This window comes from Clupea harengus, chromosome 10, assembly GCF_900700415.2.
Source record: "Clupea harengus chromosome 10, Ch_v2.0.2, whole genome shotgun sequence".
Taxonomy (NCBI): Eukaryota; Metazoa; Chordata; class Actinopteri; order Clupeiformes; family Clupeidae; genus Clupea; species Clupea harengus.
In genome coordinates, this window is record NC_045161.1 from 7,089,675 (window position 1) to 7,104,620 (window position 14,946).

Consider the following 14,946-nt stretch of genomic DNA (forward strand, 5'->3'; position numbering starts at 1 on the left):
AACTTGACAGGGGCCGCTCCTATATAGTGCAAAAAACAACAAGGGGTCATAAATCCAATACAAAAACTAGTTATTTTTAATTTAAGGAGAATCTTTAACTATGTTTTTTTTTTTTTACTCAGTAACGGATGTAATTTCCAATGTAGCGAAGTACAATACTTCAGTCAAAATCTACTTAAGTAAAAGTAAAATTACCGATTTCAAAAACTACTTAAAAATTACAAAGTACACAAAAAAACTACTCAATTACAGTAACGTGAGTAAATGTAATTCGTTACTTTACACCTCTGATCAGTAGTTATAAATTATGATAACTGATTTAAAAAAGCCCACTTAATCAGAAAAGGTTACTGATAGTCCTAAAAAGCACATCATATAATGAATTGATTCCCAAAGTGAGGGCTGCATTTTTATGATACTCGGTGGAGGATAGTAGCACAGGCCAAGGAAGAACCCATTACATTTTGGAGTGGATCTGAATCATGTGGCAGATCCACAATTTTTTTATTTTATTTTTATGCCTGTAAAATATAGGTCTAACAGGCACATTGTTATGAGGTCATAAAAAAACACAAACAAAGAAGGCAATGTCTTCTTTTGAGTAATCACCAAATGCTCGATGACTGTGTCTTAATATATGTATATCTTCCCTGAACAGAAGGACCATCAAATATCAATCAACACAAGTTTATTTTATTTAAATAATTATTAATTTTTTATTCACAGTTACCAAACAACTTCCAGTTGTTTCAAATCTGCCTGTCACCAACACTCTCATAATGTATGTGTACAATCCTTAAAAAAAAGTTTTGTTTACATTTTGTTTTTTTGCATTTAACTACATTTTTACATTCCTCTTACATTTCAAAAACATTTATATGTCTTGACTGGCAAATGAAGGCAAGTAATTACTAAGATGAGGAGTCCCAGTGAAATTACCGTTAACAGGAAGTGAAACTAAAGTGATATTCCTACCCCGTCTCCTATTCTGTCATTTTTTAACAAATCAAACATGGCTGAAACAGTGGAGAGAAAACGAACAGTCTATGACACAATTAGCACACACCTTTTGTGTCATTTCTCAATATAACTATGAACTAACATGAAATTATGAGTGGACCTCAGTAGTAAAACCACATATTTATAGTAAACTCGTGGAAATAAATGTAATACATATCAGCCTGTTGTTTGACCTCTGAGGATGTAAGAACAGTACTATCTGGTATTGGCCATCCGGTAACTCATATGTCTTCTTTGATGGGTTAAGTTGTTGAGGACACAGTTGTTGGCTAGTGAGGCGAGTTTAGAGTTCAGAGTGCCTTTCTTTTGTTCCCAGCTACACTCCTCCTCCTCCTTCTCTTCCTCAATTTCACTTTCTTCATCGCTACGCTCGTCACGTTCCACCTTTCAAAGAAACAAGTTCAAGTTCAAGTTTATTATGTTAAACATGATGTATATTTAAATTATGTGTCTCATCTGTGTAATGATATTGATATCAGTCCCTCTAGGATTTCGTGATGTTGTTATTTCACAAATTCATGCAAAATCCCGCAATTGTGGGCTACAGTTTTCACTTACTGTCGCAAACAAAAAAACAGTAATGGAATTTCTGCATTTGCCGCAGAAAATTCAGTCACTTTTGGCTGCAACAATCTCGACAAACTGTCCTAAGATCCTGGAGGGACTGTGCTATGTGGAGGTACTGTGAATGTGAACCCTACTTACCTTGCCCAGGAAGACAAACTTGTAGACCATGCGCAGGATCAGCCAGGCCCAGAAGATATGCAGTGCTTGTAGCACCAGGAGAAGGGTGTTTAAGAAGTAATAGCCAAAACATGGTTTGAAAAAATCTAGAGAATCCACGAGTGTTGTATAGACAATTCTACAAGAGAAAGAGAGAGAGAGACATTACCACATGTGCCAATCTCATTCATTCAGTTAACACCATATACATTCATATCTCACCTGCTTGGAAAAACCACCAGGCGAGTCACCAAGAACACCACAGCAAACATGACAAAGAGCACATCACATGTCTTTCTCCATCCAGAGTAGTTGAACATCTTAGCGGACTGTAAGTGCAAAGCACATACTTATGGTTATGCTTCTGAGACAAAACCCTATGCTTTATTAATGACTTGTACTTAACAGCATTCAAATATTCTCACACAGAATAGGGATTTAAATGACACAAAACCGGATACTGGAATGTAATTTCGTTTACTTTATAAATTGGGCTTAAAATGGGAAGAGGAACACAGATTCATGGAAAAGTATTGGGTTCAGTAAGTGTGCTCAGAGAAAACACATTTATAGAGAAATAGCCAAAATCTAAGGCTATATAAAGCACAGCTCAATAACATTTTTTTTCTATCTCACCTTGATGGATCACACTCATGTTTGTAAGTGATCCATGTCTATCACTACTGTGAATGTGACGCAGCACTTATACTGCCCGCATGTGCACGTTTAAAGTCACGTGCACGAGCTGGGCAACATTTCCCTGTAATCTGACTGCAGCCTAAAACTTAGAGTGCACATGTAATTTCAGCTAAAGACACTCGCCATCCTCATTCAAAATGAAATACTGATGATTCACACAAAAGTCTACGGGACTTGTCCCTCGAATGTCAGTTTCCTGTAAATGGGTGCAATTTTCCTCCTTTCTTGTTCTGGCAGGAAGAATGAAGGTTGTTCCCATGAAATAATTAAATATGCGTGTCCGCATGCCAAGGAAATAAAAAAAAAAAACGATGCATTTCCTGCCTGATAGTCAACTGATGTTTTTCTCCCACAGTGCTTAACCTGGCTCTAGCAAGGAAGGGACACCATACATTCTGATGTCACCAGGCACATCATGCATATGTCAACAACCTTAAGACAATGATTTTGCTCAGATAACATCAAAGGAATACCACACTACAGTAAAGGAAACAAAACATCTTGGAAACGCAAGATTAGGAATAAACTGCCATAACAATGCCTGTTTTCATGCCCACAAATTCCCCTTCAGGCATATTTCCTATGTGGTGCTCACCTCTAGGAGGAAGTCTGAAGAATCATGGACTAGCATGACCAGAGTCCCCACACGCACATAGTTAGCACAGTAGGAGAAGCCAATGAGGAAGATGGTGGCTATATGGTGAATAATCTGCTCCTTAAAATCCTGTAAGAAGAACAGGTACAGACACAGAAACAATACAGAGAGCTTTAAAAACAGGGCACCAAATTACCATCAGTACCCTCCACACACATACAAACACTGACTGCAGTTGTGGGACTGTGTTGTCTACAGGCAAATTATGTTGCCACAGTTTCCACAATATTAATTGAGTATACAAGAAAAAAAAGTCAAGATAACACCATTTTGTATCAAGGGGGTGTGAAGATTGTTATTTGACATCAAGTACAGTATTTGCAATGATTTAGTATGTAAATGTATATTATCACCATCAAACAGTAGCGTATTTTCCACTTGAACACTTTTGATGACTATGCATTCCTAGAGCACAGATTTTTGGCTTAAAAATGGAACCCCCGTTGCTAAGGGGATGGGATGTCACACTCCATGAATCTACTCATCCATAGTCTTCACATCAATGCTTTGAATATTTACATGCTTTCGAGACTTTTCAAAACTACACAGAGTGCAAAGAGTGGAGGATGGATCCCTCGATAGGGTGAAGCTAAAGCCCAGTAAAGGGGGCACATTTCTATTTCTTTCCCCAAACTCCCAGGGGCGGCAGTGGTACAGGAGGTAAAGAAGTCGTTTAGTAATCAGAGGGTTGCTAGTTCGATTCCCTGTCGAAGTGTCCTTGAGCAAGACACTGAACCCCTAATTGCTCCTGATGTGCAGTGTGCCATCAGTGAAAATGTAAAATGTGTATACATTGTACGTCGCACCTATGTAAGTCGCTTTGGATAAAAGCGTCTGCTATATGACTAAATGTAAATGTAAATGTTCTCATAACACCACCTCTCCTGGCACACTACACTTCCCACCTGCATCTCTGCAACACCTGCCATTACTCTTCATGTAAATCAGCAACGGCGGCCCTTTGTAAATGAGCTACAGTGGCTTGGCGGAGCTGATAGAACTTTTAGATCAAAAGATCTCCCACTCCCTTTCGGTCTTCTGTTTTTGGTAACATCTTCATGTTCATGTTCAGACACGTTACTTATTAATTCATTTCCTTTTGAGGGAGCTTATGAAGGACCTTATAGAGTTGTTAAGCTTTTGTTAAGAAAAATAAATCATTAACCTGTTCTCTCCTCTTTAACAAAACAAACAAGAAAAAAAAACAGACATGTGTAGAGACCATAAACTACTTCTCAGGTAAAATGTTGTGGTACTAGAAATGGGTTTTAAGAATTGGTCTGACATTGGTACCGGTACATGATGGGTCAGAACTGAAGTATCAATAAGCTCTCAAGCAATTGGTGCTACGACCACATGTGCAAGACTTGCAATAATCTGCGCTTTAATCTTGACAGCAGTGATTGCGCTTTTTTTCTGTTTCAAAATGACTCCTAGGAGACATGTAAACGAACGTAAACGCAATTTGAAATGAATGAGAAAAAACAGTTTCCCTCATCTCTGTCTTTCCCTCCCTGTAGTGATTAAAAGCTTTACTCACTAATAGGGTAGTATTGCCACTGCATGCATAAGACGTACAGATGACTCAGTTTGTTTACAGGCCTTCTAAACCGCTAGAATGGGGATGCCATAACCACTAGGCCACCACTCTTACCTTCCTCTTCACATCCACAGACACACAAAGCAGCAGGGACCAGTAGAAACCCAGCTCCAGGATGTAATACCAGTAGTGGGCCTCAGCAACTGTCTGCAGAGACAACAAAAGAGACATTCAGGAAGTCAGACATGTGCAAGTGTGGGCAGATGGGAATGTGGAGCCAGTGTTTTACCAGATTACAAAACTGATATCACCCAGGGCGGAAGTCTGCTATCCACGGCTTTGTACTCAGAGATGGACAGTCTTTAAAGGAAGTCTCTCTGTTATGAGAGCTTTCTGACCTCAACACACAAATAGAGTGTGGGCCACCCACCATCCCATCCAAAATGATTTTGGCAATTCAGTGCTCTCTCGGAGGTAGTGGGTTTGTGGGTTGGGGTGGGAACATTAAAAAAAGTGACATGCAACACCTGGAGAATAAAGCTTGTCTTTGGAAACGAGGCCTCTGGTGCTTCTTGAGGAGATGTCCTCAGACCAGGAGCCTAGACTGCTCCAGTACTGCCTCTCAATCATAGCACTCAAAAAACTAAGGTGGGAGAGATGAGTGAACGCAACCGTCTGAGTGCATGGGTGGGATAAAACCCTGAGAGGAAGTTTACATTCAGAAAAAACCCTGCCAATGTCTAATCTCTAAACCCACTGCACAAGACCAGCAACGGTGTCCCTGTTTAAACCAGACACTCAAACAGAAAAACAGTGGATGAATCCAGTTACAGACCTCTGTGCTAAAAAAAAAAAACAGCATTTCAACAGGACTGACCCCTAAAACAATGGAGGGAAGTTGACAGAGCTCTTACAGCCCTAAACTCACTTCCTTCATCCCTGAAGAAAGAAAACACTACAAGGTTTAAGCTCTCCCCAGGAAAGTCAATACCATTAAAGTCTGCCGTCATTAAAAGAGTTATTGTTTGTTATTTTCCTGTTCACTTTAGGGGTGGAGAGTAGTTCACAACCTTGAGTGCCTTGGGGGAATACTGTAATATCTGGAGGAAAAGACGAGTGGTTGTTATGTTCTTGGAGTTTCACAGCTCTCCTATGGAGAATAACAAAACCTGGTGTTCCTGTCCACTTCCTGTGATTGTTCAAGGTGTAAAAGGAAAGAGGCGAGTTACTCACCTGTTTGGGGTATCCTTGCCAGCACTCCCTGAGGTCCCAAAACCAGGGGGTCTGCAGGCCAGAACAACAAGAAGCAACACAATGGAGTCAGTGTTCAGAAGGCCGTGCAGGCAACCACATCAGTACAGATGGCAGCCGAGCAGCAGCAGAACTATGCAAGCATTGCGAGATATCATTTATAATTTAAACCTTTATTTTTAACAGCAACTTAGGCAAAGCACATGTAGACTTTGCTGATATAAGGGACTGGGGAGGACATGCACAGTACTCACATCTATAAGGGAAGCAATGCCTGCTGAGAACGCTGTGAGGTAGAAGACAAACCTCCACCTGAAAATTTGACAGACAGACTTGGTTGAACTACGACTCCATAGTTTTTAATATATGATGATGGCGTATTTAGAGCTAGCAGACAAATAACCAATTCCAAACGAAACCTGTGCATGTTCTTTATCTTGTGTCTTTGCTTTTAGGCTTGGATAAATGTGAACAAAACTAACAACAAAAACTACATATCGTTTCTCTGAGGATACAATTCATGTGGTATTTGTAGGCGGTAGCTGTGTTATAACTTACGAAGCCTCACAAAACTTCTTGGTACTGCTTGGCTTATCCTGGTTGCGACGATGGCGGAACCATGTCTCAATTTGCCTCCGAGTTAGACTGCACCGCTTCTCCAGGCCAAGAATGTCGCTCTGCTCTCAAACAAGAGACGAGGGTTCATAAGTCCTGCGCCATACCCACCACCAAGCCACACAGCTATGTGATCATCAACAGGTATCCTTTAAAACACAAAATGACGTAGATGTTGGATTGACCTTTCAGGCAATCTAACAATTCACAAAACTAAATTACGTACTTTTGCATATTGATATCAAATACACATATATATATATCTGATATATGCATCAGATTTCAAATTTTGCATTCTCATGTCTACAAAGGGGCTTCAGTGTGATGCAGATAAGGCACCTACAGTAGTATTAAACACCTACAGTACATTTATATTTGAGATCTTAAATTTGAATTTCTTCAGCATAACTTCAACTTTGCCTTCAAATTGGTCAAATTGGTTACTGCTATCATTATTTCTGTGCAAAATGGATGGTGGTGTATTAGCTTCATATTAAGCAGATAAGTCTAGAACTCATCAACTTTTGCTAAAGCCTCCTCTGACACAATAGGGCTTTGTGGTTTGCAAATGATCCAGGAACTAAACCAAGGGCTGCTCTGATGAAGGTAGATAGTTGGACGAACCTGTGTTTGAAATACAAACAGTAAAAAAATCATTTTCGTACACTGACTCAAATGAACAGCTCTGCAGTCAGCACATTTTCACACACTTTTGCAGACCGTGTGAAGCCCGACAGACACTCACTCATGCCTGTACTTGCAAATTCTGTGGGGCACACTGAGGGTGAACCTTTTCCATGGAAACTCACACTACTTCCTGACTTCTACTCTGAGCAGGGTGGATTTAAGGAGGCATATGGGGTCTTGTGTTGTTTGTGTTTGTGTTGGGTTTTGTTGTGTTTTGTTGTAATCTGACCACGGAACACACACATCATCAATGATCCTTGGGAAATGATGTCATGGTTTTTACACAATTATATTACACTATAGATGTTACTGGAGTAAAACTAACTTCCTCTACACACACCAACCACAGCAGGTGTTCTGACACCTCTGGGAGGGTCAAGCATCCGGAACACTGACCTGTGAAGGCTGCTGCTTTCTTTTCTTTAGGTATAAAGCCTCCAGCTTTGGGATAAAGGCAACTCGTACCCGCACCCTGTCCCGGACTCCAAGACGTCTGCTAAGTGGCAGGGCTATGACCCTGTAGTACGAAAGCAATCTGTTATATCACTTTCACACAAAAGCCAACACATGCAACTGTCAGTTAGGCTAATATTTAGGTTAAGTGTTAAGCCACAAGACACAACAAACAGCAAGGCTCTCTTTCACCTGACCTTTGAAGCTATGTCTTCATCCTTTGAGACTTTTTGAGTGTGAGTTGGTGCAAGTACTTTGAAGATACCTACATTTGTTTATGTGTAATTCTAGAGAGGTAATTAGACAGGGGGGAGCTGACAAGGAGACTAGGCTGTCAGAGAAGGTCAGGGATGGGTTGCACAGAGGAGGGATTCAGGTTACAGAGAAACAGCTGCCTTCCCAGCATCACCCAAATGCTAGCCTGCTGCTCTGATGTAAACAGACCCCACCCTCACCCTAGTGGAAGCCCTACTCATCTGAAACTTCTTACACTTTAATGCGGACATAAAGCATGAGGCTGTAAGAGTAGGCCACAACAGTCTTAGTTCATAGTTCATAGTTCATAGTTCATCATCATATCTTATGTCATTATTATGGTGCAATTTTCCTGATGCAAGGTTCACATTGTTCTGTTCACGACACGGTGACGGTTAAAATATGAGCCAGGGTGTCGTATTCCCTTCCTTGATGCTTGAGGATATCCTTGAATATTCCAATAGCCGTTGTAAAAAAAAACATCTCTAAATACCATAATCAACAATGCACAATCCTGTTGGAAACATCTCTAAATACCATAATCAACAATGCACAATCCTGTTGCCACCTGATATCTGTCCTCTTACCCTACCTAGTCTGGCGGAAACAGTCTCAGAAAAATGCAGTCAGTCACCAAAAATTTAGTTCACACTACGGCAATCTGTCTTGTCTTTCATGCCCTGCCAGTCAAGGTGCATGCTTCTCTATCTAGCTCCTTTACATGCACTTGAGTCTGGAAAGAATTAAAATGGAGAGCAGAACTACATCCTGAGAAAAGATTATGTGTGTAGTCAAAAATGGGACGACATCAAACATGGCGTGCAAGATAAGCTACGCATAAAAATGAATTCCCTACTCTCTACTGAAACTCCATCTCCCTGTAAAGCACAAGCGGTTTAGCACAATGAAGCTCTGGGCTTGGGGGTCTGGAACTGAGCTTTTCAAACGAAGGCCACTGACCTTTCAAAGACATAACGGAGGGCAATGAAGCAAAGTGCCAGAGGCAGAGTGAGAAGCAGGTCACGGGGCAGAGGGTACCGACTGCCCTTCTCCATCTCCTCATCCATCCTCATGTCTTTCCACGTAATACCAGGGGGCAGCCAGTACTCCGGTTGCCATAGCCACTGGTTCAGTAGTCCCTCCATCCTACACAGAAAAGGTTTCCCGAAAGGTAGCAGGTTTTAAAATCTTTAAATAATAATATACAATTGAAAATAAATATCAATGGTTTTACACACTGAGATAAAATAATACATGGTTCTGAGAACTGAGTGAGAAAGATGCATAATAGCAGTTTGAGTGAAGCGTAAAATAATCCGGCTTCTGCCTGCGCTGAACTGAACTGATACCCAACTTCCCCAAGTCACATTTGACTATCAACAGAGGATGCAGTTTCTGGCTTGCATAGAAAGGATTATTGAAGTGTTAGATGTCGTAAACAGCCAACAGCGACTTTCAACTACTTATCGCGTATTTGATTTTCTCTAATTTTTTTCGAATTTTAAACAAAAACTTCATCAAGTCGCGGGTGAAAGTCGCACATTACTAACTACAGCAGCTGTGATGCATGGTGACTACATAAACAGTCTGGTGGTGCGATTAAGGCATCACATGCTTGCAAAGGTTTTTAGCTGCATTGATTTTTTTTTTACAGCAAACGTGTCTCTGTCAAAAGGACGAAATATTAAAGTGCTTTACCCTTCTCTTTACGAACAGGTTCATTGTACGGGACGTTTACGTTACTGCACACACCTTATAAACAGCACCATCAGCACTTATCAAAAGACGAATAGGTGGCCCAGAATCACAACTCTGCAGTAACTGACTGATAATCCTCATTAAACCCCACCAATCTGAGAAAATAAATTAAGATAAACAACGAATGCTACCGGTTGACGCTATAAAAAATACCCCGTTACGCAGATTATGTCAGGGTGTCTGCCTGCCCACTCAAACCGTATCAATAGACTGACGTTATGACTCTTGTTAAAATGATCATCCAGTATCAACTAACGTTAACTTAACTACACCGTACACGCACATACATTAAAGACATTAACTTCATCACACAGCTGAATAACACAAACACATTACATTATCTTTACCTCTCTATACTCCAGTCTTCGATCGGGAGAGTGGTGCGGAGAGGTGATGAGAGGATGGGGGCAGAGACAAGGAGTATGGGAAGGGTAACCCTTTGGAGGTGAGAAGATTGAGTGGTTCAGCACAACAGTCAACCTGGCTGCAAAACAGCAGCAGCAGCAGTAGGCCTACGTCACCGTCAAATAGGGCGGGGTTTATAGCTAAAGGGATGGTGCAGTTGAGAATGATTTTGTAATGAAAAGCACTGTAGGCTATGTCAGCTCAGACGTGTGCATAGTCCTAAAGCGCAATACTGAAACATGATGAAAAGATATGAATAAAATGCAGATGAAGGCGTAGGTTAGGCTGTCTCGTACACACTGAGTGGTGCCAGCTAGTCAGAAGGATGCTTTACACATCTTTACTCGCACTGTCTTCTCAGCATCATTTTGAAAACCAGGGATACACGGATAAATGGATTATAATGGACACAGATTAAAATGCCTTTAAATATGTGACGCTGAGTAAATTACGCCAAGCACAATTCATTCTGAGATGCTATTTGTTAAAAGGGCCAACTTTTCAAGATGAGTGGGCAAGCATGACGTCACGGCATGCGGTTACACCCACTGAGTGTCAAAAAGACTAATTTATTGAATAGCAGCGTTCAGTTCGAATGCGCGAACTGTAACAACTCGTCCGAGTTGTCACACAATAAACATGCATTCATTGACATTATATAGAATACATAATATTTGTTAAAGTGAAAGAGAGTGGAGAGGAGTTTGAAAAGAGGAGTATTTAGGGGAACTTTCTTTAAGACTCCTGTTACCGCTGGAGGAATAACAAAAATACGCACTACCATCCGCACATCAGTCCATACATAAAAAAAAAACAGAAAACTAAAAAAAACAAGAATATCCAGATTGCCCTCAAAGTCTCAATGATCACCCCACAACAAAACAATATTGCAAAGGGTAAGGCAAACAGTCCCTGCAATATCATCTAACCAATTGCACATGCAATATAATCTACATATTCCCCTCCCATCGACTTTCAATTCCTTGTGGCCCTATGGGTTCCAGTCAGTGATGCAGTAGTACAGGGAGTCAACGCCCTCTGCTGTACATTTGGTATAGGCCTCCAGCATCTTCACATTCAGATGTGTCAGGTAACTTCACCAGACCGACAGTGAGGCAGCTAAACATTTCCAACAGTTCGATGCTGTGTTCAATTTCTCTCTGGATCTGATCCATCTGACAGAAATGACAACCAATAAAGTTCACTCAGTTCTCAGTAAAACAGTCTGAAAACACAGTCCCTCTTCAGTGTTACTCACTGTAAAAAAAATGTTAAGGGCATACAACATGTAGCAAGAGATCCCCTATCAAATTCATCACAAACTGGCTCTTCTGAACATTAGGTGGATCTGAGTTGCAAAACAAGATATGTCTTGGTAGGGAAATTCTGCCCTTGAAGGTGTAGGGCAAAGACTTTTTACAGAGGTTTCCCAACATTCACTCGGAAAAAAAGCTATTACAAAGCTTATTGGGACCGAAATAACCTTGTGTTGATTAATCAGTGTAGCTTCAGAGCCCATACAATAAAAGCATACAGGCAGACCAAAGTGACCTACACACATCGCAGAGCACATTCAAGCGATGGCGGAAGTTAAACGTTAAATGCAGCAAAGTAAACGGCATTGTATGGGCTCTGAAGCTACACTGATTAATCAACACAAGGTTATTTCGGTCCCAATAAGCTTTGTAATAGCTTTTTTTCCGAGTGAATGTTGGGAAACCTCTGAACACGTTTAGCCTAACCCATGATTCAACTTTGAAACACATGACAAGGAAAGCAGAGGGAGTGGGGAAGTCAGGTGGAGGAGGAAATGTCAGTTCTCATTCACCTTTTCACCTAACTGAAATGCATTCCATTCCAAATACTCTCACTGGATTAGACATGTGGCGTTTCTGTCAAGCTGTGCTGCAAGAGTACAATTCCACTTCCTCCAAAATGGTACTGATAAGATGTAACATTCTCGCTTAGGCTTGGGCTTAGGACACTTTGAAGACTTAGTAGGTTTATTTCTGTGTGTGGTTTGTTTGTGGCAGTAGTCATGTATATAAATGAATATAAATCAATGCATGTGCACATTGTGATGTAAAACACTCAAACCTCATTAGCACCTATCAATACATTTTGTAAATAGGAAAAATAACGTTGATAACATGTATTTCGAAGTCTGGACAGGAGCAGATTAATTCGACTCTGTTTAGGCATGTTCCGAAGGGTTTCCAGCTGTCTATTCTGAGGGCCTTTACAGTGTATATGCTTTGACAGGCACCGTGGCTGAACTTAGTGGCACTTTGCCAGAGTAAGCAACTCCCTGAGAGAGAGAGAGGGTATCTCTGGTGACTCTCCTCATCATGTTTGTACACAGTACAGGCCCCTTTGCACTTAAGGCTGTTAACATACTGCAACTGCCTTACCATATGTACACAAATAAATCTCAATAATGTGGGTACGTTAAACACCATGCACACAGAAGGGAACATTTCAAGAGGCTTTTGGTAAATACGTTTGTGACTGATTATGTAAACAGCAGATATGTTTATGCTCCAGGTGTGCTCTTAAGACAGTCAGCATGCAATATTACCTTACAAAGTCCAACTCAGATTACGCAATTCAATTCAATTCAATTCAATTCAATTCAATAATTTTGAATTCAATTTTATTTATATAGCACCAAAACAAGAGTCCAGAGCCTGAAACCCCAGCAGAAGTGTTGGAATATCATCTGAATGATTCAGGTGACAGAGTAAAATAAAATTTCATGAAACATTTGCATGTCATAAAAAAATGCACACAAAGCACACAGCTGGAGCTGACAGGACTTGGAAATGGTAATGTACCACCTTAAAGCAACAGTAAGGAATTTTCAGGATAAATAAATAAAGGCCAAAAGATCTGCCTTGTAAACGCCAACAACAGCCCAGTTGCCACGGATAAAAAAACTAGTTTGCTATCTATGGTGACACATTTGTTAAGAAAGCTATACATCGTGAGTCCTCCTGTGTGGTCAGTTGAAATGACAGGTGTGTTATCCTTCCCACGACCATATGCCATCAAAATTAATTTATGGATTTTATTAAAAGTACCTGCCTACAAAACCATAAGTCAAAAATAGTAAAACGTGTGCATAATGTGCTTTAAAAGAAAGACTGTTCTTTACACTGCGCTGTACACCCAACATTGCACCCACAAAGAAAAACAAGTGAATGAAAGGGGACAGCCAACTCTACAACCATAGGATTTGATTTGATCTGTCATGTATACTATAAGGTAATATCAGGACTGGGAGACTAGGAGTCATATTATTGCCTCTGTTTCACATCCCATAGAGCAGTTCGGTTATGTATTACATTCGTTTAATACCAGCGCAGGCAGTAGCAGTATGACAGTCAGGTGGTGATCATGAGATGTTTTTTTTAAATTTTATTTTGTATTGGTATCCAGGGCATTACAGAAGGGTTATTCACATTGAAAGATATCTTGTATCTTTTTGACAATTGTACATTCTCAAAAGCATGGTGAGCAAATACACAAGTCAGGGACATTTATAGAAACAAAACAAAACAAAAATGTTTTTACATTAGTACAATCGATCAATTACTTGTCACATTTATCATGGGTTTCAAATACAAAAAGAAAACAAACATACAAAAAAAGAAAACACTTGACTGTCTTTTGATAACCTGTGCATTGACCTTCTTTAAAGGGTCTGTCTGGTGCCGTAAATAGAACTATATACATAGAGCCGGGAGGAATGTGTGTACTTGAATTAAATACATTTATATATATGGTCCACTCAAACCATATGCTGGTTAAGTCTTCTAGGCGAAGTTTGAGATAGTATGTCAGTCTCTCCATTTTGTATATTTCATAAACTATATCAATCCAATCATCGATCAAGAGAGCCTGTTGCTTCAGCCATTAACGGGTTATGGCCTTTTAACATGCAGCTAATAAGATGGACATTATCTGTTTGACATTGTCTCCAGCAGTCTGAATCAGTAGTGTAATGTCGCTTTTGTTCGGGGGTTATGAAGAAACGTACCAGATTCTTCCAACAGAATTCCCTCCAGCTCAGAGAAGTAGTGGTTTTCCATTGTGTTTGGCAAATACCATACCAATCGTCCTTAGAGACAACATCATTTGTCTCACTATCCCACTTTTCCTTAATATACAATGACTCTTGTGATTTTCTTTGTGAGAAACAGTTGTATATCTTGGATATAGTTTTAGTGTTGCATTCAGAGTTGTATGCAGATATGAAGATTTTCATCATTCCACTCTCTAAATTTGACATATCTATGTCTTTCTTCAGTGTGTCAAAGCAATGTCGCATTTGGAGGAATCTGTAAAAATCTTGCTGTTCAAGACCATACTCTTCCCTCATAGTCTGGAAGTTCTTCAGTGACCCCTTTTGTATCAGAGTACAGTAAGCAGTGACCCCATTCTTTGCCCATGTCTTAAATCTTTCATCACTTAAATTAGGGGGGAAATCACTATCAATGGCGCACCATTTTAATAGTTTAGCAGTTTTTTGTATGTTGCACAATTTATGGGTTTGCTTCCAAATTTTAAAGGACCAATGAATGGATTTGCCTTGTCCAAGAGATGTTTGGTTAGTGCACCATCTGAAATTATTGCCTGAAGAGGGATCCTTGACATTGCCATTTCAAGGTCCTTCCACCTGGCGGAGTATCCAGGATTACATCAACATATGAGAGGCCTTAATTGAGCTGCATAGTAATATTCTAACAGGCATGGAAGCTCCATTCCTCCATATTCCTTTTTAAGCTGCAAAGTTCTATATTTAATCCTAGGCTTTTTGCCATTCCATATGTACCTAGATATGAGCTTGTCCCATTCTGCAAATTGCTGAGTTGTCACCTCCACA

At 40.2% G+C, this 14,946-nt stretch overlaps 1 protein-coding gene across 1 annotated transcript; it reads right to left on the reverse strand.

Moving 5' to 3' along the window:
• Positions 1–677: 677 nt before the first annotated feature.
• On the reverse strand, positions 678–10,132 carry cers4a (ceramide synthase 4a). Its single transcript, XM_012828336.3, has 11 exons — positions 10,004–10,132; positions 8,859–9,044; positions 7,587–7,707; positions 6,447–6,565; positions 6,143–6,200; positions 5,871–5,921; positions 4,752–4,844; positions 3,038–3,166; positions 1,966–2,072; positions 1,726–1,882; positions 678–1,404 (listed from the first exon to the last, which is right to left on the reverse strand). Exons 2-11 carry the CDS (start codon positions 9,041–9,043, stop codon positions 1,216–1,218), a joined length of 1,209 nt encoding a protein of 402 aa, XP_012683790.2. The 5' UTR covers position 9,044; positions 10,004–10,132; the 3' UTR covers positions 678–1,215.
• Positions 10,133–14,946: the final 4,814 nt, after the last annotated feature.